Source organism: Hemibagrus wyckioides, linkage group LG14 (assembly GCF_019097595.1).
Source record: "Hemibagrus wyckioides isolate EC202008001 linkage group LG14, SWU_Hwy_1.0, whole genome shotgun sequence".
Lineage (NCBI taxonomy): Eukaryota > Metazoa > Chordata > Actinopteri > Siluriformes > Bagridae > Hemibagrus > Hemibagrus wyckioides.
Genome location: NC_080723.1, coordinates 2,277,612 through 2,305,089, shown reverse-complemented (window position 1 = coordinate 2,305,089; position 27,478 = coordinate 2,277,612). Strand labels below are relative to the sequence as shown.

General features: G+C 43.0%; 2 protein-coding genes across 6 annotated transcripts in view; both read left to right on the top strand.

Annotated features, from left to right (window-relative positions):
- The first annotated feature begins 1,052 nt into the window (after window positions 1–1,052).
- On the top strand, window positions 1,053–11,119 carry ctdspl2a (CTD (carboxy-terminal domain, RNA polymerase II, polypeptide A) small phosphatase like 2a). Its single transcript, XM_058408710.1, has 13 exons — window positions 1,053–1,242; window positions 3,304–3,515; window positions 3,619–3,757; window positions 4,443–4,589; window positions 5,555–5,776; window positions 5,858–5,945; window positions 6,041–6,152; window positions 6,908–6,994; window positions 7,849–7,911; window positions 8,530–8,609; window positions 8,791–8,917; window positions 9,005–9,100; window positions 9,733–11,119. Exons 2-13 carry the CDS (start codon window positions 3,327–3,329, stop codon window positions 9,796–9,798), a joined length of 1,416 nt encoding a protein of 471 aa, XP_058264693.1. The 5' UTR covers window positions 1,053–1,242; window positions 3,304–3,326; the 3' UTR covers window positions 9,799–11,119.
- Window positions 11,120–13,477: 2,358 nt separating this feature from the next.
- scaper (S-phase cyclin A-associated protein in the ER) overlaps window positions 13,478–27,478 on the top strand; it is a 90,553-nt gene continuing 76,552 nt past the window's right edge. For 2 of the 5 annotated variants that reach the window (XM_058408706.1, XM_058408704.1), the window contains exons 1-2: window positions 13,478–13,811; window positions 27,186–27,324. In XM_058408706.1, the coding sequence (XP_058264689.1) occupies window positions 13,641–13,811; window positions 27,186–27,324 (310 nt within the window). In that variant the 5' untranslated portion in view covers window positions 13,478–13,640. Of the gene's footprint in view, window positions 13,812–16,936; window positions 17,230–27,185; window positions 27,325–27,478 lie in introns of those variants that run through there. The other 3 variants (XM_058408709.1, XM_058408705.1, XM_058408707.1) reach the window with 2 other exon arrangements.

The window sequence follows — 27,478 nt, the reverse complement described above, 5'->3', positions numbered from 1 at the left end:
GGGCAGCATGGTGGTGGTGGTGCAGTGTAGTCACCTGACAACTGTAGAGAGCTCAGAGCTCAGGTCTATACAGAGATTCATCTCTCTGCATGGGTTCAATCCTACTGTCCAGGAAGGCGGACTGGCCACACAAAATTTCCCTGAATGGGAACAAGGGATGTGGTAGCTTAGTGGTTAAGATGGATGTGGTAGCTTAGTGGTTAAGGTGTTGATAAGAAGGTTGTGATTTCAGATCCCAGGTACACCAAGCTGTCACTGCTGGGCCCTTGAGCAAGGCCCTTAACCCTCAATTGCTCAGTCATATAAATTGTAAGTCGCTCTGGATAAGGATGTCTACCAAAATGCCAAGTGTGCATGGTGCTCTGTGATGGACTGGCATCCACTCTTGGGTGCATTCTCATACCTTGCACCCAAAATCACCATCTAGTCATGATGAATAAATGCTTTATTTTCTTTCAGAATTCAGTCATGATACTTTACTTGAACCCTGCACTTCATCCTAAGAGAACTTCAGCATTCATCCATTTACATTTCTGGAATTTGGCAGACACCCTTATCCAGAGTTACATTTTTATCTCATTTTATAAAACTGAGCAATTGAGGGTTAAGGGCCTTGCTCAGGGGCCCAGCAGTACCCTTCCAATCAGTAGTCCAACACCTTAACCACTAAGCTAGGACATCCCACATCATTACTATGAATGATAAAACGCAAGTAGAATACACTTATGTCCATTGTTTGACATCTTAACATTACGATATTGATATTTAATGTTCCACATCAATTTATTTAAAATAATTGGGTGTCTTCGATGTGTTTTAAGCGACATTTACAATACAATGGATGTCACCTGGTGTACATGGATTACTCATATAGGTATTATTAGTATGGGTAAATATAACAGTGTAAACATGAGTAGATTAGTTTTGTGTGTGTGTGTGTGTGTGTGTGTGTGAGAGAGAGAGAGAGAGAGAGAGAGAGAGAGAGAGGGTTTCTTTTGCGCTGCGCCGAAGTGAAGTTTTGCTCATGCGCAAGACGGTGCGTTCATTATCATCCGGGTTCTTTCAAGAGTGTCTCGGTGAGGAGGCGGGAAATGGCGTCCCAAGAAGCAGTGGGAGAGGTATGTGTCGTTCCGTGACTCATACTGGACAGACGCGTGAAGGACAGAGACTTTTCTAGCGGTCTCCGCCGTCGTGGCTCCATCCACAGCCACTACAGGATTGTACCGGTGTAACCCTTGGCATGTAAGTAACGCGCTAAACGGTGGATAATTTTTTTTGGCAGCGCTCGCGCTGTCGTGCAGAAAAAGCGGCCGCGGCTGCAGTGTGCTTTCAAATCTCGCGTCTTCACGCCTTTGCACGGTCCGTGTGTAGCACGAGACAGCTCGTTAGCTCCGGCAGGAATGGAAAAGCCGCCGTTTTATCTGAGAGAAAGATGGGGGGGAAATCCGTTAGCGAAATTCTAGACGTGTCCGTGATTTCTGTTCGTTGCCCCAGTGCGAGGTTGAACATGACAAAGCTCTCTCTCTCTCTCTATGCGCTGCGCGAGCGGTGCAGCAGCCAGCAATGTCGCGACACAGCTGGAATTTGAACAGCCAACTAATCGCTAGCCTATTAGCATTAGCATGAGTAGCGTCGCTGTTTCGAACATGGGCTCGGAAAACATGTGGTCAGGAATTAATCTCGGTCGTGATTTTTTTTTTAATGGTGGGCGTTTAAGTAACGATTCGGCGCGTTACTGATTTCCAGAAAGCACGTGATAAACAACCCGTTTTTAAAATGTTCATGCAGGCTAATTACGCGGCTTGCTAACAGCTAACTAGCTCACAAATCGTTCAGTCGCTTAGCTAACTGTATCGCTAGCTCACGTACTTCGTTGGAGTTTTGTTGTTATAGACCTTAACTGAGCCTTGTTGTTTGGTGTGTATTTAGTATTATAAATAACGAGCGCTTATGCTAGTTGTTTAAATGCAATTATTAGCTTTAGCATCATTCAGGCGAGTAGCTAGATGCTAACCAAGGAGACATGATTTCACCCCGCCCACTTTGTCCACTGTTCGAGTTGGTTGTTTATGCCGCTGTTTTGCTTTTACTTTACTATAAAAACCGATAAAGTCTGACGCATTGAGCTTTACACTGAAACACAACACGACACGTAAAGTGGTATTGAATTATTTGCGATGGCTTGCGTTTGTGGTCCTAATGTGTTCGGCTGGTTTGGCAAAAAAAAAATTCCTTGTTACTGAGAGAAGTACGCGGTTGTCTCCCGCGCTGACGTCACAGCGGAGATAGCTCGTGCAGGTATAATGGTGTTTGGGGGTGAAAAGTACATTGGTGTTTGATAGGAGGCAAACATTTGAATATCTTAGATGTAAGACGTCAAAGTCAGGTTTCACTGTTCAGAATGACAAATTAGTGAACATTAAATGAACTGAGAAGACACCAATTGGCGAGCTTACAGGATGCAGTGAAGCTATACAGTGATTCAAGATTCAAGAAGCTTTATTGTCATTTCAACCACATACAGCTGACGCAGTACATAGTGAAATGAAACAACGTTTCTCCAGGACCTGGTGCTACATAAACATACAACAACAAGTTCAACACAAAAACAACACCACAGAGTCTTAGCCACGTAAAGTGCACAGTGTGCAGCTAGGTGCAAACAGAGCATAGACAAGACAAATAAATACAAAAGACAATAAATACAATAAAGACAACACAAAAGAACACAGGACACTTAGCGCCGAAAAGAAAGAAAAGAACATGTGTAATGGAATGTACGTGAAATAAAATAGATAAAGTGAGATGATGTGTAAAAAAAAAAAAAAAATGAGATGAGTTGCAGAAGTGTGATCTATGGCATGGTGCTGATGGTGGTATTATGACCATTGTCAAGTGGAGAAACTGAAGCAAAGAATTGTCCCTCAACTCTGAATCCGTACTCAGGAACCAGGTGCAGCCTCCTTGACACCTGAGTTCAGCAAGTAGTGATAAATCAACACGACTGCTTGAACAATAAACCAAGTTGCACCATAAAAGTTTGCCGTATTGAAGAGGTAGCTATACATCATGCATCAGATCTAGCTGGGTAAACAAGACGAGCATCATGATACATCTTTTGTTCCATCCACTTTCCCTCCACGCTTGAATGCTGGAGGTCCAGAATGATGTCATTCCAATGACTGACTTCCAAAATAAGCCGAATGCAGCATTATCACGAGAGTTGAAACGTAGGAAGGACATGCATGATGTTTTCTTGAATTGGATGTTTGAATATATTTGGATGATCTTCCTGTCTCGCAGTCTTACATGTGACTTTTGGGACAATGAGGCTGAGAGTGCGCAAAGCATCTCAGCAGCCGAGCAGCACCACCCCACCTGCCCGCACCACCAAGGCCAAGAGGAAGCACTCTGAAGTGGAGCACACCAGGTCCTCCGGAGGAGCCGCCATGCAGAAGAGCGACACTGGCATCTTCTCCACCATCAAGAGATTCATCAGGGGTAATGCTGTCAAGGTGTGTTAGAGCCATGTTTGAAGCTGGTCACTACAATGAGGAAACCATACAGTTATTGTTTCTTTGATGATTTAGTTAAAGCTGCCCACTCCGTTCACATTAGGTGGAGCAGTGTACCCCTGCTAAGAGGAGCCGTGTGGATTGTGACTCGGACAGTAACTTGATCACATCCACTCCACCCACTGGGAACCTGTCCAGCAGAGCTAACCCTAGAACTCGCAGAAAAGGGCCTGCCAATGGAGGTGAGTTTTGTACAGTATATATCTCACACATTCACAGTTAAAGTAGGTAAACTAATGTACATGAAACATACATTTTCTATAAAGGCTGTTTGTGTTCAGGTAATGCAGAGTTATTAAACTAAAATTTATACATAGAGTGCCCTTGTTAAGTAACTATTATAACTAGATGGTTATGCAGTTGATGCCAAACTATTGGAGTTTGTTTCATGGCTATAAATAATACGATGGTTTTGTTTCATAAGTGTTGATTAACGCCATAGAATTTGACACAGGTAGAATATATACCACCACCTTTGTCCTCTCATACCATTCTCTGACATTTCTTTATTAGCAGTATGCCCTGTCGTCAGTTTGCTAATCAAAACATAGGTTTGTTAAATCTTCCTTTTTCTGGCCCTAATGTCTTTAGCCCTCTAGATGAGCTGCCTCAACGAACTAATTTACTTAAATGTATGAAATCTGATAAGCTGCAAAGAGGATCTGCTCCAGAAGCTACGCAGGATCAAGTTTACCAAACTCCACTAGCCAAATGACTGCCTTTATTTATTATATATTTTTTGCATGGTTATTGGCTCAATATTCAATTATTTTTCTTTTTCCAAGTTTGGTCCAACTTTGCTGGGTCTGCATCCAGACCAGATTTGATGATTTAGAATATGAGCTGTTAACTCTCTCTCCTCTTCAGACACCATGGCATGTCAGAGTAAATTGGTGAAGCCCAATGGGAAGTTGGAGGTGCAGACTGAAGCCCCCAGCAGTCCACCTCGCACCACCCTGCTAGGAACCATCTTCTCTCCGGTTTTCAACTTCTTCTCACCAGCCAACAAGAATGGTAATGGGTCAGAAAGAAATTTTTTTTTTTTTTACCTCGTGTCATTCGTAAATATTTGCACCTTGGGATCTTTGACTCCTCTTTAGAATAGTGATCATCAGTTGCAAAGAAAATGATGCTGGTCTTGCTGTGACTTGTAAGCCTTCCGCATTTACGTGTAGTCATGCGTAAACATAATGTCAGACTTTTCTGTTCAAGTGCAAGTAATGGCATTTTATATAATACATACACCGATCAGGCATAACATTGTGAGCAGTTCCAGGTGAAGTGAATGAGACTGATGATCTCCTCATCATGGCACCTGTTAGTGGGTGGGATATATTAAGCAGCAAGTGAACATTTTGTCCTCAAAGTTGATGTTAGAAGCAGGAAAAATGGGCAAGCGTAAGGATTTGAGCGAGTTTGACCAAAAGGGCCAAATTGTGATGGCTAGACCACTGGATCAGAGCATCTCCAAAACTGCAGCTCTTGTGGGGTGTTCCCAGTCTGCAGTGGTCAGTACCTATCAAAAGTGGTCCAAGGAAGGAACAGTGGTGAACCAGTGACAGGTCAGGCTCAGTGATGTACATGGGGAGTGAAGGCTGGTCCGATCCAACAGACGAGCTACTGTTGCTCAAATTGCTGCAGAAGTTAAAGCTGGTTCTGATAGAAAGGGGTCAGAATACACAGTGCAGGTGGTCATAATGTTATGGCTGATCAGTGTAAGTAGTAGAAGTTTAATAGCTGCTTTGTATCTATGTAACTTAGTGTTTTAAGTCTCTATCTCTAAAAGCATTTATTGTGCTAGATAAGATGCTGTTTGAGGAGAACGTATTTGTAGAAGAAAGTTCATTCGCATAAGTCTTGCATTGTATGTCATTTTCTTATGCAGCAACTCTTGAAAACTCTTGAAGCTCATTTAGTATTAGTATTGATAATCCCACAAATGTCATGGTTTTAAATAAGATTCTTCTGTTTTACATTAGCTACGTCAGGCTCAGACTCCCCGGGGCAGGCAGTCGAGGCAGAGGAGATTGTAAAGCAGCTGGACATGGAACAGCTGGAGGAGACCCCTACTAGCACTACCACAGACAGTAGCAGAGACATCACATTCGACCCAGCACTAAACCCAAGACCTCTGCTGCCTACTGATGCAGCTGAGGAGGAGGGAGAGATTGTTACTGAGGCAGACATGCCTCCTTTGACGGGTAAAGAAATTTAAACAAAAACAATGCAATCAAAGGTTAAATGTCTAAAACAAACTCAAGCTATTTTATGTTTTCTGATAGTTGTTGGATCCAACAACAATTACCCGGATGCTCCAACCTCGCCCCCTGCCGAGGGGACGTATGAAGAAGACTGGGAGGTGTTTGATCCGTAAGTAGGGAATTAAAACACACAATCGGTGCTAAATCTTAACTGTTTCTATATTGCCCACTGATCCTATGTGTCTAATTTCTGGGTCCCCACAGCTATTTCTTCATCAAGCACGTTCCACCATTGACCGAGGAGCAGCTTACCCGTAAGCCAGCACTTCCACTGAAGACCAGGAGTACCCCAGAGTTCTCCCTCGTCCTGGATCTGGTGAGTTTAGATGGAAAGGATCACCGAAATCGTCTTCTTGATCGTTTTAGAAGATTATCTTTCCTTTTTGTATAGAAAAATTTATTACCACTTTACAAAATATTACTAGCTAAACCTTAAGAATAACTTTCTGAATGCTTTAAACCTGGGGTGCATTTTTGTGTTTTATAGTTCAGTATTTTATGGTAGTTTCCGGAAAATTCCTGCAAGGTTTGGATGAAACCAGTTGATTGTTTTGATATAAGTATTCGATTTACATTTACGGCATTTGGCAGACTTGCTTATCCAGCGCGACTTACATTTTATCCCACTGAGCAATTGAGGGTTAAGGTCCTTGTTCAGGGGTCTGGCAGTGGCAGCTTGGTGGACCTGGGATTCGAACTCGCAAGCTTCTGATCAGTAGTCCAACGCCTTAACCACTAAGCTACCACATCCCCGATTACTGAAGGTCCAGTGATGGAATTTTTGATAAATTTTTAACACAAGTGCAGTCATCTATTTAAATGTTGTATTTATGCATTTTAAAATTAATGCTTCATTTTGGTTATACAAACTAGCATATGATATGGTGACTGCAACTTGTTATTGTTATTAGCAATTTTACTTTTGCTGCACAAAATTGACATCTGTCTCGTGTTTTATGAAGTGTAAATTTAGAAAACGTACGTATTAACTTGCACATTCAGCAGGGAAAAGCTGAGTTTAGATTGACCGTCTCTGGGGATATTTGTTGATGCTGTACTTTGTATTTTTAGGATGAGACATTGGTCCACTGCAGCCTGAATGAGCTGGAGGATGCAGCACTGACATTTCCTGTGCTTTTCCAAGATGTCATTTACCAGGTAACATTGTGTGTGCACTACTTCTAGTTGTTGAACTTGCCAGCCTTACATCCTACAAGTCTCCACAGCCTAGGTAACTTTTCCACATATGTACCTAATGTTATTAATTGGGATTTTATGCCATGAATTCATACCAAATGGACCAGTATAGCAAGTAATGGTTAAGAAAAATCAATATACACCGGTCAGCCATAAAATTCTGAACAGTGAGAGGTGAAGTGAATAAGACTGATGATCTCCTCATCATGGCACCTGTTAGTGGGTGGAATATATTATGCAGCAAGTGAACATTTTGTCCTCAAAGTTGATGTGTTAGAAGCAGGAAAAATGGACAAGTGTAAGGATTTGAGTGAGTTTGATGAAGGGCTAAATTGTGATAGCTAGACCACTGGATCAGAGCATCTCCAAAACTGCAGCTCTTGTGGGGTGTTCCCGGTCTGCAGTGGTCAGTATCTATCAAAAGTGGTCCAAGGAAGGAACAGTGGTGAACCGGAGACAGGGTCATGGGCAGCAAAGGCTGACCCGTGTGATCCGATCCAACAGACGAGCTACTGTTGCTCAAATTGCTGAAGTTAATGCTGGTTCTAATAGAAAGGTAATAGAAATACACAGTGCGGGACGGGTCAGGGCTGTTTTGGCAGAGAAGGGGTGGACCAACATGATATTAGGCAGGTGGTCATAATGTAAAGCCTGATCTGTGTAATTTCCAAAAGGAAAACTATTTTAATGTGTACTCCAACACTCCAAGGCATTGTTTTAGTTTGTTAATAATGTATAATATATATTGTAACTTGACTGTTTCTTTTGTAATATGATTGAGGTGACCTGCAAGTGTTTTTTCTTTTCTTTTTAAGGTGTATGTACGGTTGAGGCCATTCTTCAGAGAGTTTCTAGAACGCATGTCACAAATCTATGAGGTAAAACTCCCCATGTGTTTCCATTTGTTAGCGAAAAGAGCTTCAGGTTTTGTTTTAAACATTTTAAAATGTCTGGAAATCACTTGGCAGATATGAGCGTTTAACTGCATGTAGCAGTGTGCATAATTAAATAAAGGATGAGAATCTGTAATCCTTAATAAAGAAGCTAGTGTACAGTGTACATTTTGGTTTTTTTTGTTTGCTTATTTGTTTCTCGGTCAAAACTTTTAAAATGTTCATAATTAAGATTAAAAAAAGATCACGGCTCAGACGACATTAATATACTGACAACAGAAAACAAAATGCTATTTGAAAAACATTATCTTATGAGCCTCCCAGTGGTCCAGCGGCAGGATCTCCCGCTCACATTGGGTTCGACTTCCGGGCACAGCGCTAACCCTCGGTCCCGGGCAGGGCGCTAAACCCAAGAGTTAACACGCAGTGCAGGTCCCAAGCCCAGGTTAAATAGGAGGGTTGCGTCCGGAAGCGCATCCGGGGTAAAACCTGTGCCAAATCGAAACGTGGGCCGAAAAAACAGCAAGGAAAGAACAAGCATTTTGTTATCTAATTATTATATTAAAAATTATTTGACTTTTTTTTTTTTTTTTTCCCCCCCAGATTATTCTTTTTACTGCTTCCAAGAAAGTGTATGCTGACAAGCTGTTGAACATTCTGGATCCTAAGAAACAGCTGGTTAGGTCAGTTGCTTTTTCCACAAATGTTACCTTGTCTGTCTGTCTTTCTATCCATCTGTCTGGTTATTTATAGTAAATAAAGCCACGTTGCCGTTTCGTACCACCTTTGCTCTGGATGTTGATCTGCTTTTTTATTCTTTGTTATAAATATCAGTGTACTGTAATAACCACTTATTCTGTTCAGGCACAGATTGTTCCGTGAGCATTGCGTATGCGTCCAAGGAAACTATATCAAAGACCTTAACATACTTGGGAGAGATTTGTCCAAAACTATAATAATCGACAACTCGCCTCAAGCCTTCGCGTACCAGGTTAGTCTGCCTGCTTGTTCGCTTGTTTTTGTTTCTTTGAGAGAATCTGACACCCAGATTGTGCCCCCCCCCCTTTTTTTTTTGCAGCTGTCCAATGGCATCCCCATTGAGAGCTGGTTTGTGGACAAGAATGACAATGAGCTCCTGAAGCTGGTCCCATTCTTGGAGAAGCTGGTGGAATTGGTGAGTGTATGCGCATGTTTAATCAGATGGACTTTGCTGTTTTTGTAGTTCACATAAATATACACTGATCAGGCGTAACATTATGACCACCTGCCTAATATTGCGCCCGCCCCCCCCTTTTGCTGCCAAAACAGCCCTGACCCGTCATGCACTGTGTATTCTGACACCATTCTATCAGAACCAGCCTTCACTCCCCACGTGCATTAATGAGCCTTGGCCGTCCATGACCCTGTCGCTGGTTCACCACTGTTCCTTCCTTGGACCACGTTTCAAAGATAGTGACCACTGCAGACCGGGAACACCCCAGAAGACCTGCAGTTTTGGAGATGCTCTGATCCAGTGGTCTAGCCATCACAATTTGGCCCTTTTGGTCAAACTCGCTCAAATCCTTACACTTGTCCGTTTTTCCTGCTTCTAACATCAACTTTGAGGACAAAATGTTCACTTGCTGCCTAATATATCCCACCCACTAACAGGGGCCATGATGAGGAGATCATCAGTCTTATTCACTTCACCTCTCACTGCTCACAATGTTAAGCCTGATCGTTGTATTTTTCTATTTGAGTTACTGTGCAGTTTATCACCTCTCAGTGGATCGTTTTAATGATTTGTGTCCGTCTCTTTTCATGCAGAACGAAGACGTTCGGCCGCACATAAGAGAGAAGTTTCGCTTGCACGACCTCTTACCCCCTGATTGAGGCATCCGACACTAGCAGATCCGTCTGACTGTTTTAGTAAATTGGATTTTTCAAAATTGGGGGGACGAAAATGTACACAACTTGGAACTCTAACGAGGATTTCAACTACCGTTTTACTTTTGCCGACTATGTTTTATGTGGAAATGGGGTGGGTTGTCAAAAAAAAAAAAGGAAAAAAATTTTAGAGGAATGACTTTGGAGTATGCATACATTTTATATAAACGCGTGAATATAATTGTAATTGAAGGAAAGATCAAAAATTCCTCAGCTTTGACTGCCTAGCCACTCTACAGATATTTGTAAGGCTTGGTAACGGAGGAGACTCAAAGCAAGTTCCCTTTTTGCCTAAATTGGACTTCATCTAAAGTGCTGCGGAGAAGAGGACCGATGTCACTCCTTCTGGTGCTCAAGGGGACGCTCTGCCCTCACTAGCCATCGACTTTTTTCGGAACGGCCAGTTAATTATGGTTTCCTAAATGTATAAATATATACATATTCAGTTGTGTGTATATGTATATATATATAACATTTGTACATATGTATTTTCCTGTCAGGTTTGTAAAACGTTCCTTTTGCTCTTGAGTTCAACATGCATTCCTCTTTTAGTTGGAAGGCTTGTTTGATAGATATGCTGACTTTTTATTGATTTTTACTATAGGTTTGAAGTTTTATTTTTAAACGGCTTCTCTTATGCTTTGTTTTATAAATGCTTTTAGACTGGTTTGGAAAAGAGAAAAAAAAGAAAAAAGCAAACACATCCAGTCATCTGTAAGATGCGTAGCATAATGACGGGAGGTGGGGTTTGGGGTGGGGTCATGGGTGGGGTTTTGGGGTGTGGGGCGTGTCATAATAATGTAAATCACACAAAAACTGTCTTTACTGCCTCTTGTGTATTATTCGCTGATATGACAAATGAATCAAGGCAATTTGGTTTATGACTGCTTTCACTTCGTATGTTCTTCGGGGAGTTTTAATGTTTTTATTCAACTGTTAGTTTGTTTTTTAATGCCAAGTATAGGTAAAATGTAAAATGCTCTATGTGCTTTTGATTGCTTTTTCTGTGAAAATAATGCCTGGTCTCTCTTTTTAAAGAAATGTCTGGTAATTGTAGCACCAGCACATGGACTAGCCTGATCGCTGCACATGCGTCATATTCAGTGTTTTCTCTCTCTAGCCAATTCAATCTTGCTTTTCGACTCAGTCCACTGTTTTTAGGAATCATGTACAATTCTACCTCTCTTTTGAAGGGTAGACCCTGCATTTCATTCAGTGTTACCCCAATGTTTTTTTTCTATGGACATTAATACATTATTTTTATGTATCAGCTCGACTGAAATGGCTGTTTCTTAACGTCGCAGTGACGGCTTTTTAAAAAAATATATTTTCTTTTTCTGGAAAATGAATGGAGCTTATGGAGAATCTACTTATCGTTCATTTTGCACAAAATATTTTTTCTCATTTTTTAATACTTAGTTCTTTATTTAAAAGAAAATCATCAGAAAGTTAAAAATTGGAGCAGGGTTTAGGTTCAGTTCCATGTGTTTGTCGTCTTGAGATATGCAACGATATGGGTCTCTGCTGCATTATTATTATTATTATTATTATTATTATTATTATTATTATTATTATTATTATTATTATTATTATATGGTGAAATCATGAGCATGGAGCTCTAGCCATTCACTTAGAGCTGCAGTAAAATTGCCCAGTTTGAACAGTTAGTGATACTACTCCATTAATTAATTCATTGGTTATGAGACAAAAAATACAAACTGATGTGCATATGATGGTAGAATAATGGCATGGCACTTCTGAGTAATAAATAAGGTTGCTGCGAGTTTGACGAAGGGCCAAATTGTGATGGTGGATAGATGACTGGATCAGAGCATCTCCAAAACTGCAGCTCTTGTGGGGTGTCCCCGGTCTGCAGTGGTCAGTATCTATCAAAAGTGGTCCAAGGAAGGAACCATAGTGAACCAGAGACAGGGTCATGGGTGGCCATGATGCACGTATAAAAAGTATAAGTGGTTTATTTTGTAAGAGCAGTGGTCTTTTTATGTACCTTAAATTGTTTTCCAAAACATGTTAAAGGAAAAGTACAGTTTGTAACATTTATTTCCGACTATGTGTCTGTATATACGTATTTATGTATGTACACTCACTGGCTATTTTAATGCACACTTGTACACCTACTCATTCATGCAGTTACCAAATCATGTGGCACTATATTCGCAAATGTTTTGGGCCGTCTGCCTTTACGTGCACATGCATGTAATATGGAGTTGTCCCGCCCTTTGCAGCTATAACAGCTTCAACTCTTCTGGGAAGGCTTTCCACAAGGTTTAGGAGTGTGTTTATGGGAATTTTTGACCATTCCTTTAGAAGCGCATCTGTGAGGTCAGGCACTGATGTTGGACGAGAAGGTCTGGCTCACAGTCTCCACTCTAATTCATCCCAAAGGTGTTCTATGGGGCTGAGGTCAGGACTCTGTGCAGGCCAGTCAAGTTCCTCCACACCAAACTCACTCATCCATGTCTTTATGGACCTTGTTTTGTGCACTGGTGTGCAGTCATGTTGGAACAGGAAGGGGTCATCCTCAAATTGACCAATGTCTGACTGATGAAATTGTCCAGAATGTCTTGGTAAGCTGAAGCATTAAGAGTTCTTTTCACTGGAACTAAGGAGGCAAGGCCAACCTCTGATTTCAGTGATTTGGAGGGGTGTCCCTAAACCTTTGGCAATATAGTGTATGTTTACTTCATGCTTTTTATTTTTCTTTACAGAGGTTTGATTATATATACTGTTTGGTGGATGGGGGGTTAGTTATTTGTGTTTTTCTGTATACAAAGTCTTGGTATGAAGCTGAAGCATTAAGAGTTCCTTTTACTAGAGCTAAGGGGCCGATTCCAACGCCTGAATTCAGTGAGTTGGAGGGGTGTCCCAAAACATTTTGGTGGTGTCCCAATACAATATAGTGTATTTCCATGAATGATAAATGACCGTATTTAACAAAAATCTGATATAGTTTAACATAAACATCTGTCTGTCTATTTTCCATACCACTTATCCTACCCAGGATTGAAAAGAGCCTGGAGCCTTTCCCAGGGGACTTGAGACATAAGGTAAGGGACACCCTGGACATGGTGCCAACCCATCGCAGGGCATGTTCACACACACACAACTGACAGTTTAGAGATGCCAGTCAGTTTACAATAAATTTGTTTTGGACTGGAGAAAGAGACCGGATTACCCAGAAAGAGCCCTCGGAGCATGGGGAGAACAAGCACAAATTGGAGGAAGGATTTGACCTTCCAGCACCAGGGATGGCCGGCAAACGTGCTAAGAGCTAAGGCCCTGAATAGAGTTGTGACCATAATAAATTAGTCTGTAAGTAATAAAGTCTCTAACTAAGCTATATTCTTGTGTATTTTCTTTTTTTATCAGTAACATCTAATCATTCAGATTTGAAAAAGATAAACCATGAGTCCAATCTACAGAGATTCAGTTTATTGATTTGTAAAGCACTTTTAACAATGGACATGGTCTCAAAGCAGCTTCAAAGAAAAATAAAAACATACAGACAAAAAAATGCTAAAGTTACTATATATATATTTTTTTTATCCCTAATGACCCGAGGCGTATAGATTCGTCTCCAGTCCAAGAGGTGGTAGTAATGCACTGTGACTCTGCTTAACAACCGTCGCTAAGAACAACAGAGAAAGAAGAGGAGGCAATTGAAGGCTCTTCAATTTTTATTACCGCTTTTTTTTCCCCCCCGATACTGAGTTTCAGGTCAGTCACTCAGAAGAAGGTGAGAACATCTGGACCGTACGAGCGGCTTGATGTCTAAAGACAGTCGGCATGATGGTCGTCGACGCGGCGGCGCTCAGCACCGGGCCGGACAGAGAGCAGGTCAGAGCGGAGACGCCAGGGAGAGATCGGGCAGTAACAGCTCCGGCTCCTCACACGGAGGAGGTAAAGGCAGGAGCACCTCCATCAATGCTGCCCTGAAGGTAAGGCTGCCTTCACTTTCCTCTTAACTAGCTAAGACGCTGTAACTACCATCACTTCATGAACTACAGAGGGAATTTGTAGGATGTTTATTTCTGTGTCTGCTTATTCAATAGCTTTGTCATTGGGCGTGTTTCATGTGGTCTGTGGTCAGCTCCAGTAATAATGGACTACTGGAATACTGGAATGTCCACTTAGTCACTCGTTCAGCAGGTATCCCTGCCTTGTGAGGTGATGAAGTGCACCTGTCTTGTAGTTTAGTTTGAGGCGCACCTGTGACGTCGCGGACTCATTTGCATATTCATTAGAAACATTACAAAGCAAAGGTCCATAAAGTCATGGATGAGTGAGTTTGGTTCAATGTTCGTCTGATTATAGATGCTTGTACATTTACCCCAGATGCTGCCAGAGAGGTCTGCAACTCTCTAGAGGTGATGTGTGGGTTGGCCTTTACCTCATTTATTATTTTTCCTGATGTTAGTTTTGATGGGCGTCCACTTCTAGGCAGAGTTGTGGTCATGTTGAATGCCCTCCATTTGTAGATGATTTGTCTTACAGTGGATGGATGGAGACTGATGGGCTGTCACCACCTTCTTCCTCATGTCCTCAGATATCTCCTTTCCTCTTGGCATTGTTTGAGTCCTTGGCACTACAGTGGTCTGGTTGGTTTCCTCTCTCTTTTAATCAGTGTTGCCCAACCACTTTCCTAAGGATGTCTAATTTGATTGGTCTGCTTAACTGATTAATTAAGCACCCAGTTGTGTTTTACCTGAATCTGTTACCCACTGGATTTTACCAATGGAGCTCGGGCTTCACTTATTTTTGCACATACATCTTTCATGTAGTTTTTTGGTTACTTGCAAAATTCCCTCTAAACCAACATATGCAATTGATCAACATACATCTGACATTTAATTTATAAATAGCATGTGATGATAAAATAAGAAAATCAAGGTAAAACAACAGAAAAGTCTGAACAGTTCAAGAGTTCACAAACTTTCAAGCAGCACTGTGAATCGTCTGGTGTTTGGTGGATGGGGGGGTTGGTTATTTGTGTTTTTCTGTTCTGTATAATGTGAAAACAAATAAAAACCTTGAACAAAAATATACATAAATAAACAGAGAACTCTAAAGGAAAATTTGAAACGTGTCTATTTTAAACCAAGCGAGCAAATAATTTGGAAAAGATTCGCTAATCAGTGATGCATGCCCCATATCTAGGCTAACTTGTCCATGAAAAATACTAACACACATGATCACTGGTGCTAGCTGGCTTCGTAAAGTGACCACATAATTGAATCTAACCGGAATCGTCAAAAACTCATCTTTCATGAAGAAATCCATGCACAGGTGGGTGTGGTGTTCAGCATGACAAAAATGACGCAGAATTAATGTGCCCATGCGCAGTAGGACAATCTAACGGGTAGGATAAAATGTCAGGACACCGGCTCTTACCCTTCCGGCAGTAATGTCTAAGAGAGGGCATAGTGGTTCTCGTATCTCTCTGGGTCTCCCGGTGGGATCGGTCATCAACCTCGCCGACAACACAGTACATCATCTCCATGAAAGGCACGGAGGGTCGCCTGAACAGGCTTTGTGCCACAGGTGTGGGTGACATGGGGCAGTGGTGGCTAAAGTGGTTAAGGCTCTGGGTTGTTGCTCAGAACGTCAAGGTTCAAGCCTTAGCGCTGCCACTGTTGGGCGCTTAAGCAAGGCCCTTAACCCACCACCCTGCTCCAGGGGCGCTGCATCATGGCTGACCCTGTGCTCTCACCCTAAGTTGGGACATTCTATTCTATTCTAATGCTGTCCACTGTGGAAGGGGAGTGTACTTGTGCCGGACACTAGTGCACTAGTTGTGTGGTGCTGGTGCGAGTTTCACTTGTCTTCATGCTCAGTGTGTGAGTTAATTGTTCATTGTCTCTCTGTCAGCTTCAGCTTGCGTCCACAGCTCTTCTGATGGTTGTGTTTTGAGGTGTTTGGTAGCTCCAGCAACAGTGTTATGACCGAGACACTGTACCAGAGTAACAGCGATGCAGAGAAAGCATATTAGAAAAGGCTTAAGGATTTATTTTTAAGAAGGCTTAATTATCGCCACACATACATTACAGCATGGTGGAATTCTATTCTTCACATAGAAGTTAGGGGTCAGAGCAAGGGGCAGTTATGATACAGCACCCCTAGAGCAGAAAGGGTTAAGGGTCTTGATCAATTGCCCAACGGTGGAGCTTGGCAGTGCTGGGGCTTGAACCCTGACCTTCTAATCAACATCCTTAAGCAACTGAGCCACCACTGCCCCCATATATGGTCCTCGGGTAGGGGACATATCCAATATTAAACTTTAAATATTGTTCTGTACCGTCCCACTGTTTTGAGTAATTAGAAATTTATATAAATATATCATTATATCGGGTCAGAAATTAAATAAGTTTACAGATAACTTGGGTGTGTGATGGTATGACGCTTATGATGAATTAAAAACAAAAGCCATATTCGAAAAGAATAAAATTGACATGAGGATCTGGAATTCCATCATTTCATACTTTTTTTCCATACTGCAGTGGTCAGTATCTATCAAAAGTCTCCTTTAAGTCCTGTAAGTTGTGAAGGTGGGGCCTCCATGGATTACAGGACTTAAGGATCTGCTGCTAACATCTTATGCCCTACCTCACTAAACCCCAAACATTCAATAGCGCTGAATTACTGTACCCTCGCACCTTGTTAATTGCCCACTCATCTGTTGCCCTCCTCTCTCCAGCGGTGTCACTGTGGTTCGCTTTGTTTCAGCATGGCTCTGTTTACATGCCCCAGTCCAGCATGAGTCACGTGCTGCTAAGTCCAGTTAGATGCTAAGTCCAGTTAGTGTTTGTGCATGCGTGTGTGTGTGTGTGCCCAGCACATTGACACACACAGACTGAGCCCTCCAGCAGTGAGTGGGCCGATGTGTCATGTACACATGACTGCACGCAGAGAGAAGAGAGCGAGCGAGATTTCTCTTTGAACAGGGACTGTGGAGAGGGAGAGAGAGTGAGAGAGAGAGAGAGAGAGGGAGAGGGAGAGGGAGGGAGATAATTTAACAGAACAGCAGATGACAGCAGAGAGGCAGTTTGCAGCAGTAACGGCTGCGGCGTTGTTCTGGCAGGGACAGTGCGCGATCAGCATGGCGAAAGCGCAGTATTTATAGGCTCAGCTCCGATTAGCACAGGAGCATGCAGTACCCTCTACTATCCTGATTGGCGGACAAGCCGACCCGGCCGGCCGAGCGGCTATTTCGGTCCTACCGTCAAATGAAGATGTCACCGTGCGTGTAGTGGCTGCGATGCCAGCTAGGGGCAAGTGCGTCTTGTGAAGTTTTGCGGCAAAAGTATGTCAGTGTCGAATGAGGACAAAGAACCTGCTTACAGACTCTACTTCTACTCTGTACGTACCTTCAGATCCTGTTTCTTGCTCTCCTTTTCTCTTTCTGTCCTGCTCTGCATGCCTCTGTGCTTAGACCTGCTTATAGACGTGTGAAACCTTATCCCTGCTGCCTCTCTGACCGTCCAGTTGACTGGCTTTCTGTGTGCTGTGCTTGTGCATCGAGGCTCTTAACAAGTGGCTCCCGCTTCCTTATGGAGTGTCATTATTTCATTGAGCATAACTGTATAAACACATGCAAATTAAAAAAAAAGAATTGCTGCCATATGCACGAAGGACTTTACGAATAATCTTCCTGATATTTTTGTCAGCTGAAGCGTTTTAGGTAGCTGCTCAAAACAATTTGATGGAGCATAGATCTTTGCTTATGTAACAAACCTGGCAAAAGCCTAAGTAAGGAAAAATAGCTGCATGATGAATTATATTGAAACCATAGTTATCACAATTATAATTTTCGTACCTGCTTGCGATCTATAACTTTAAAATAGTTGATATGTACCGTTTTAATTGTCCAGAACCAGTTTAATCAGTGTAAGACAGAACAGTTTTCATCAGTCTTGGAGTCGGGAACTGCTTATCGGCAGAGGCGATTGTGGAAACCCACCTGCATTGGGGATTTTTATGGGGTTGAGTAAACAGTAAAAAGCTATTGAAAAGCATATCACAATATACTTCTATAATAAACTGTTTGTCTGATGGCTGACATTGTCGCTGATTGAGAGCAAAAAAACCCTAACAAAGTATTTCATCACTTTCTAATGTCAGGTGTTAGGTTCGAGAGTTCAGTGTAGGCCTATTTCATCTAATATCTTAACTTCTGGGCTTCTGGTCTTGAGAGAACGATTCCTGCCTTGTTCCTCTGCATGATGTTCTCCTCATGCAAACTCAGGGGTAGGGGTGTTTCATCAGGGGTTTTCCTCCAGGTACTCAGCTTTCCTCCTCAGTCCAGAGATACCCCCTATAGGTTGCCTAGGCATCTTGTTAGTGTGTTAATGGGAACGCACTCCATCCAGGGTGTCCTCCATCTTGTGCTCTGAATTCCCTGGGATAGACTCCAGACTTCCAGGTTCAGAATATGGATGGATTGATGGATCACGGCTCCAGGAAACACTTCTGATGTGATATCGTTTCCATAGTAACAGCTTATTCACAGGCTATGACGGATGCTGCACTACAAATCTAATAATAAACGTCTAATAAACAAAAGACTATTATAATTGTATGCTAAAGTTTTCCTATAAGCAGACTTATAGAAGGAGCCTCGGGTGTAAGTGTAAACTTAAATGTAATTTTTCACCGAATTATGGTGGTGTCAGAGGAATAAAAGCAGATTTTATGGTCTGCTGTTATAGAGAATTATTATTACAGCACCTCATGGTTTATTATTACTCAATAGAGATATTCCCTCTATCTGTATCGGGGCCGATAAATGACCCGGAAATCAGAGCTGAAGATGTTGAGGTTCTCTTTGGGAGTGACACGGTTGGACGGAATTAGGAACGAGTACATCAGAGGGACATTAAGATGGTTTGGACATGTTCAGAGGAGGGAGAGTGAGTATATTGGTAGGAGAATGTTGGACATGGAGCTGCCAGGCAGGAGGCAAAGAGGAAGGCCAAAGAGGAGGTATATGGATGTAATAATATGGAGTAATATGTAGCTAGTGGGTGTAAGCGTTGAGGGTGCGGAAGATATTGAAGAGTATCGGTAATCGACTGCTACTTTCTCTTTCTAAGAGAAAGAGCTATCCTGCCACTTCTTTCTATTCCTGACATAATCGCAGTAAAATTGCTGAAATAACAAAAGCGTGTGTGTGAGTTTAAAGCGTAACTGTTAATTGGACAGCTGTGAAGCCGACGTGACATCTGCTGCAGCTGGAATCCAAACTGACGCCTATTCTGTCCGGGTTTTTCTTATTTAAATAGGACATTTTGTGTGTATATATATATATATACACTATATTGCCAAAAGTATTCGCTCACCCATCCAAATAATCAGAATCAGGTGTTCCAATCACTTCCATGGCCACAGGTGTATAAAATCAAGCACCTAGGCATGCAGACTGTTTTTACAAACATTTGTGAAAGAATGGGTCGCTCTCAGGAGCTCAGTGAATTCCAGCGTGGAACTGTGATAGGATGCCACCTGTGCAACAAATCCAGTCGTGAAATAACAGTGCGCAGAGAGCTTCATGGAATGGGTTTCCATGGCCGAGCAGCTGCATCCAAGCCATACATCACCAAGTGCAATGCAGTGGTGTAAAGCACGCCGCCACTGGACTCTAGAGCAGTGGAGACGCGTTCTCTGGAGTGACGAATCGCGCTTCTCCATCTGGAAATCTGATGGACGGGTCTGGGTTTGGCGGTTGCCAGGAGAACGGTACTTGTCTGACTGCATTGTGCCAAGTGTAGAGTTTGGTGGAGGGGGGATTATGGTGTGGGGTTGTTTTTCAGGAGCTGGGCTTGGCCCCTTAGTTCCAGTGAAAGGAACTCTGAATGCTTCAGCATACCAAGACATTTTGGACAATTCCATGCTCCCAACTTTGTGGGAACAGTTTGGAGCTGGCCCCTTCCTCTTCCAACATGACTGTGCACCAGTGACCAAAACAAGGTCCATAAAGACATGGATGACAGAGTCTGGTGTGGAGGAACTTGACTGGCCTGCACAGAGTCCTGACCTCAACCCGATAGAACACCTTTGGGATGAATTAGAGCGGAGACTGAGAGCCAGGCCTTCTCGTCCAACATCAGTGTGTGACCTCACAAATGCGCTTCTGGAAGAATGGTCAAAAATTCCCATAAACACACTCCTAAACCTTGTGGACAGCCTTCCCAGAAGAGTTGAAGCTGTTATAGCTGCAAAGGGTGGACCAATGTCATATTGAACCCTATGGATAAGGAATGGGATGTCACTTAAGTTCATATGCGAGCATATATATATATATATATAAGATGCCCTGTTTTATTTTAAAATAGGATATATAAATAGCAGAAAATACATAGAAATAGAATAGAAATAGTTTTAAAAATCCTCACTGGTGTATTTTTCTGAACAATGAAACGATATTTTTCTGAACAATGAACATATCTGAAGCTTGAGATTAAATTTAGAAGTTAATGAGACTTTGTTTAGCTTGAAAGCTTAAAGGAATATGTGTTATGATATGAATACACCCTACAATATAAAAGAAAAGTCTTTCTTTTCTTCTTCTTCTTTCGGCTTTTCCCTTCAGGGGTGGCCACAGCAAATCATCTCTCTCCACCTATCCCTATCCTCTGCATCCTCAACACTAGCTTCTTATCCTCATTTATTACATCCATATACCTCCTCTTTGGCCTTCCTCTTTGCCTCCTGCCTGGCAGCTCCATGTCCAAAATTCTCCTACCAATATACTCACTCTCCCTCCTCTGAACATGTCCAAACCATCTTAATCTGTCCTTCCTAACTTTGTCCCCCAAACCTCATAAAAGAAAAGTCTTATAAATCCAATAAACCTGGCTATATTGTTGAATGAATTAATTCTGTGCAAAATATTCCTGATTATTCCAGCAATTTTAGCCATTATCCTGCAGTCCTAGCAGCTGCCCTGTGATGTCTGCCAAAGCCCAGGAAACCATGACAAAATATTTACTGTTGACCAGTGTCCAGGCAGGCACCAGCCAGGCTGAGCATCCCTCTCTGCACAATACATCACTTCCTGTGTATCTCCGAATCATTTCCATTTTGTTGTTCTGCTCTGAGACGACGGTGAGAAAGAGAAGGAGTGAACAGAGCTGGGAATGAAGATGCTGCTTCAAAGTAGGTCAGTTGTGTATATGAAAGCCTGGGGACATCCAGACTGTAGACTGTGTGCTCTTCCTCCTGCGTGTGTGAAACCTAATGAATCTTTAAAGCAAATACTTTTCATTAAAGAATTCTTATCGAGCAGACTGGCTGTTTTGCTTCATCACAGCTTGCCACTTGCTGTAAAGAGGACAATAAGAACTGAGTGGAGTGTAATGCTGTCTTACATAAAGCTTATTTATGAGTGACAAAATCATTCCATGATCCAGTCACGACACCAACAATCATACAGTAAATGAGTTACTTTTCAGCCTGACTTATACACCTATTATACCTCAGCACTGACAGGCATAACATACTTACAGGATGTAATTGTGATGGATACTGACCACTGCAGTGAGTGCAGGCAGGTTGGAATGGGTGGAGAAAGGTGTCTGGAGTTCTGTGTGATCAAGGGGAAGATGTACAAGACGGTGGTGAGACCGGTCATGCTGTATGGTTTAGAGGCAGTGTCACTGAGGAAGAGAGAGGAGGTAGCAGAGCTGAAGATGGGAGTGACACAGTTGGACAGGATTAGGAACGAGTACATCAGAGGGTCAGCTCATGTTGGACGTTTGAGAAACGAAGTTAGGGAGACCAGGTTAAGATGGTTTGGACATGTCCAGAGGATGGAGAGTGAGTATATTGGTAGGAGAATGTTGGACATGGAGCTGCCAGGCAGGAGGCAAAGAGGAAGGCCAAAGAGGAGGTATATGGATGTAATAAATGAGGATATGAAGCTAGTGAGTGTAAATGTTGAGGATGCAGAAGATAGGGATAGGTGGAGAGAGATGAATCGCTGTGGCCACCCCTGAAGGGAAAAGCCGAAAGAACCACTGCAGACTGGGAACACCCCACAAGAGCTGCAGTTTTGGAGATGTTCTGATCCAGTGGTCTAGCCATCACAATTTGGCCCTTGTTGTCAAACTCGCTCAAATCCTTACTCTTGTCCATTTTTCCTGCTTCTAACACATCAACTTTGAGGACAAAATGTTCACTTGCTGCCTAATATATCCCACCCACTAACAGGGGCCATGATGAGGAGATCATCAGTCTTATTCACTTCACCGGTCACTGCTCATAATGTTATGGCTGACCGGTGTATTTCTTAGGATCATAGTCATGTCATGATAGAGAGCAAGCTGTTAGATGGAAAGGAGTTAGCAATGACTAAAACTGGGTGCTATCCCATGTTCCTGAAACAATAAAAACAAAATGGTGTGCAGGTTTTCCCTGTGCTTCAGGGGTTTCCTCCAGGTACTCCAGTTTCCTCCCCCAGTCCAAAGGCATGTGTTTCAGGCTCTGATTAGCATTTGTGAATTGTGTGAATAGGTGTGTGTGTGTGTGTGTGTGTCTTATTAAGGGTTGGCATCATGTACAGCATGTCCCCTACCTTGTTCCCTGAGTTCCCTGGGATAGACTCCAAGTTTCACTCAACACTGGTCAGGATAAGAAGTAAATTGATAGATGGATGTTTGCTAATCCATCCTTTACCACGTGTTAGATCAAAGCAGTAACGTTAACCTCGAATGTATCGTCTAAATATCGGTCAAGCGAATGTTGTCATTGTTTGAAATGACCGCTTCCCTTTGTCAGTGTTGTAGCCAGTGGACTGCATTACTGATGCTGAATACTAAGAGAATCATTAACAAAATGCCTGGCTTCTCAAAGTGGGGCTTCATGCTTATGGAGTACAAACCAGAGTGGCTTTTTGTCATGCTTCTTTTTTATGGATTCTTGACCCATACTGAGAGATTGGGGGGGGTTGACAGAGGGGAGAGAGAGAGAGATGAGTGCAGAGAGAGAGAGAGATTGGGGGGCAGAGGGAGATAGAGATGAGTGCTAAGCAAGAGAGATGGAGGGAGTGAGAGAGAGAGAGAGAGAGAGAGAGAGAGAGAGATAGAAGGGGGGGAGAAAAAGAGAGAGAGAGACAGAGAGAGAGAGATGATTGACAAGCAGGAGAGAGAGAGAGAGAATGAGAGGGACAGATTGAGGGGCAGAGGGAGATAGAGATGAGTGCTAAGCAAGAGAGATGGAGGGAGTGAGAGAGAGAGAGAGAGAGAGAGAGAGAAGGAGGGGGGATGACAAAAAGGGGGAGGGAGGGAGAGAGAGAGAGATGGAAAGAGAGAGAGAGATGATTGACAAGCGAGAGAGAGAGACAGAGAGAGAATGAGAGGGACAGATTGGGGGGCAGAGGGAGATAGAGATGAGTGCTAAGCAAGAGAGATGGAGGGAGTGAGAGAGAGAGAGAGAGATAGATAGAAGGGGGGAGAAAGAGAGAGATGATTGACAAGCAGGAGAGAGAGAGAATGAGAGGGACAGATTGGGGGGCAGAGGGAGATAGAGATGAGTGCTAAGCAAGAGAGATGGAGGGAGAGAGAGAGAGAGAGATAGAAGGAGGGGGGGATGACAAAAAGAGAGAGAGAGATGGAAAGAGAGAGAGAGATGATTGTTGACAAGCAGGAGAGAGAGTGAGAGAGAGAGATGATTGACAAGCAGGAGAGAGAGAGAGAGAGACGGAAGGAAGGAAGGAGAGAGAGAGAGAGAGAGAGAGAGAGAGAGAGATATGAGTGCCGAGCCGAGCAAGAGAGATGGATGGAGAGAGAGAGAGAGAGTGCAAGAGAAAACGAGAGAGAGAGAGAGAAAGAACAAGAAAGAGAAAGTGAACAAGAGGGACAGAAAGTAAGAACGAGTGAGTGAGTTAGAGAGAGATGGAGCAGTGGTGTGAAACCCTCACATTATCATACAGGAAAGGTGTAAAAGATAGATTGTGTAATTCTAACACACACACACACACACACACTGTGAGGCAGTGTAATGAAGATTTCTCCTAATTAACGTGGTGTTCATGCAGGAAACGTGTGAAAATGTCCTGGACCACTGCATGAGCGCCAGACCTTCCTGACAGGCTCTTTTATGAACGCTTTCTATTTGTAGGTGTTATTGTGAAACGGAAAAGACTCTGGTGTCTCCGTTGGCCTGTGCAGAGCTCACAGAAAGCCACCCGCCCACACACACACACACACACACACACACACACACACACACAAGCGGTGCTCTTCACTGCTTGATGTAGTTCAGTGATCATCAATCTTCTTTTCAGCATGCATTAATCACTCAGCTCCCTCACCTGTGTGCGTTAGACACCTGTTGAAGTGTGGGATAGAACACACACACACACACACACACACACACACACACACATACATACACACCAACATTTGCATCAACGGGATCGTTCATGTGGATCTCCGAGCAGGAAGTGGAGGAGGAAAATAAATGAATACATTGAAAAAATACATAGTAATACACAATCTCACAAACAGCTTGGCTAGAATATCTCATGTTATAGACAAGTTCATAATTATTGTGTATTTGTTTTAAGTGGCATAAATTCAGAGAGAAAAAAGAGAGATTTGAGTTCTGAGCAAGAGAGATGGAGAGAGAGAGCGAGAGAACAAGAGGGAGAGAGAGAGAGAGAGAGAGAGAGAGAGAGAGGGAGGGGAGAGGGTTATGAGTGCTGAGCAAGAGAGATGAAAAGAGAGAGACACAGGAAGGGGAGAGAGAGAGAGAGAGAGAGAGAGAGAGATGAGTGCCGAGCAAGAGGGAGGGAGAGAGAGAGAGAGGGAGAGATATGAGACCTGAGAGAGAGAGTAGAAGAGAAAATGAGAGAGAACCAGAGGGACAGAATGAGAGGAAATTCTAGACATTTTTCTTCGTAAAACATTAATCTCCTTACAGTAATTTTCATCATATCAGTGATTATAGTTCTTTATTACATTGTAACACACTTGTTATAGTTTAGCTTTTATGTGCAGCGTGTGAATGAACTGTTATTACTAATGCATTACTATAATTCTGTGATTTGAATTTTAGCCCAGGGGTTTAATCAAGAAATATGAAACACCTAAACGTCTGCACTCTTGTGAACGTCTCAACATCTCAACATATTAAACTTGCTTTATACTTGAACAGTAGATCTGGATGATTTCTTTAGCTTTTATCCTGTGTGTGATATGAAAGGAAGTCCACTTGGAGAATAGGGTCATCATCAGTGTTCGTTTTTCCTCTTGCATTTTATGCATTTTATGCTATCCATTCATCCATCCATCTATCTATTCAGCCAGCCATCCATCTATCTATCCATTCATCCATCCATCTATCTCCTCAGCCAGCCAGCCAGCCATCTATCTATCCATTCAGCCAACCATCCAGCCATCCATCTATCTATTCAGCCAACCATCCAGCCATCCATCTATCTATTCAGCCAACCATCCAGCCATCCATCTATCTATTCAGCCAGCCATCCATCTATCTATTCAGCCAACCATCCAGCCATCCATCTATCTGTTCAGCCAACCATCCAGCCATCCATCTATCTGTTCAGCCAACCATCCAGCCATCCATCTATCTGTTCAGCCAACCATCCAGCCATCCATCTATCTATTCAGCCAACCATCCAGCCATCCATCTATCTATTCAGCCAACCATCCAGCCATCCATCTATCTATTCAGCCAACCATCCAGCCATCCATCTATCTGTTCAGCCAACCATCCAGCCATCCATCTATCTATTCAGCCAACCATCCAGCCATCCATCTATCTATTCAGCCAACCATCCAGCCATCCATCTATCTATTCAGCCAACCATCCAGCCATCCATCTATCTATTCAGCCAACCATCCAGCCATCCATCTATCTATTCAGCCAACCATCCAGCCATCCATCTATCTATTCAGCCAACCACCCAGCCATCCATCTATCTATTCAGCCAACCATCCAGCCATCCATCTATCTATTCAGCCAACCATCCAGCCATCCATCTATCTATTCAGCCAGCCATCCATCTATCTATTCAGCCAACCATCCAGCCATCCATCTATCTGTTCAGCCAACCATCCAGCCATCCATCTATCTGTTCAGCCAACCATCCAGCCATCCATCTATCTGTTCAGCCAACCATCCAGCCATCCATCTATCTATTCAGCCAACCATCCAGCCATCCATCTATCTATTCAGCTAACCATCCAGCCATCCATCTATCTATTCAGCTAACCATCCAGCCATCCATCTATCTATTCAGCTAACCATCCATCCATCCATCTATCTATCCATTCAGCCATCCATCTATCTATCCATTCAGCCATCCATCTATCCATCCAGCCATCCATTCAGCCTTCCATCCATCTATCCAGTCTGCCATCCATCCATCCATCAAGCCATCCATCAAGCCATCTATCTATCCAACTGTCTATTCAGCCATCCATTCAGCCTTCCATCCATCTATCCAGTCTGCCATCCATCCATCCATCAAGCCATCCATCAAGCCATCTATCAAGCCATCTATCTATCCAACTGTCTATTCAGCCATCCATCCATCCATCTATCCATTCAGCACATCCATCCAGCCATCCTTCCGTCCATCCATCCATCCATCCATCAAGCCATCTATCTTTCCATTCATCTATCCATTAACCTATCCTTCCATCTATCCATCTATCCATTCAGCCATCCACCTTTCCATTCAGCCATCCATCCATCCACCCATCCTTCCATCCATCTGTCCATCCGCCTATCAGCTTATACTTTACAAGGTTGTGGGGAGCCTGGAGTCTAGCCCAGGTGTCTCGTGTCACAAGGCGGGATACACCCTGGATGGGATACCAATTACACACACACACACTCATACACACACTCTCACTCTCACACTACAGACAATGTAGAGATGTCAGTCATCCAACGCCGCATGTTTTTGACCTGATGGAGAAAACAAAAGAACCTGGATGAAACCCCTGAAGCATAGGGAGAACAAGCAAACTCCACAGAGGTGGAAAACAAACCCAACCCCACGAGTGTATTACAGAAATGAAAGCGTGACCCCCTCAAGCATGCAGAAATGGTTTTACATAACAAATATTTTCTAACCGCGTTACGAGTCGTACCTGTTTTATAACTGACGAAAACAGACGAATGTTCTAGTCTGAAAGTTCTATTAAACAAAAAGGAGAAAAAAAGATCTGCAGGCTGCAGCGGCTTGACACCTGGCTAGAAATGTTTATTTTCCCAGATATATGAGATAGAAATAGATCAGTGCATGCTGTTACTAACTCTTTAGTTTCCATGTTGCTGTTTTGCAGGCCTCGTTTCAGCGCTCCAATAGCCATGACAAGGTCAGGAAGATCGTGGCAGAGGAGGGACGTGCTGCTCGCAACCTCATTGCCTGGAGTGTACCTTTAGAGAACAAGGAGGAGGAGAGCAAATGCACCCACACAAATGGTATATTCTCAAGCAAAACACATGACAAAACACACCTGTTACGGGTTGGGATATACACCGGTCAGCCATAACACTCTGATCAGTGACCGGTGAAGTGAATAAGACTGATGATCTCCTCATCATGGCACCTGTTAGTGGGTGGGATATATTAGGC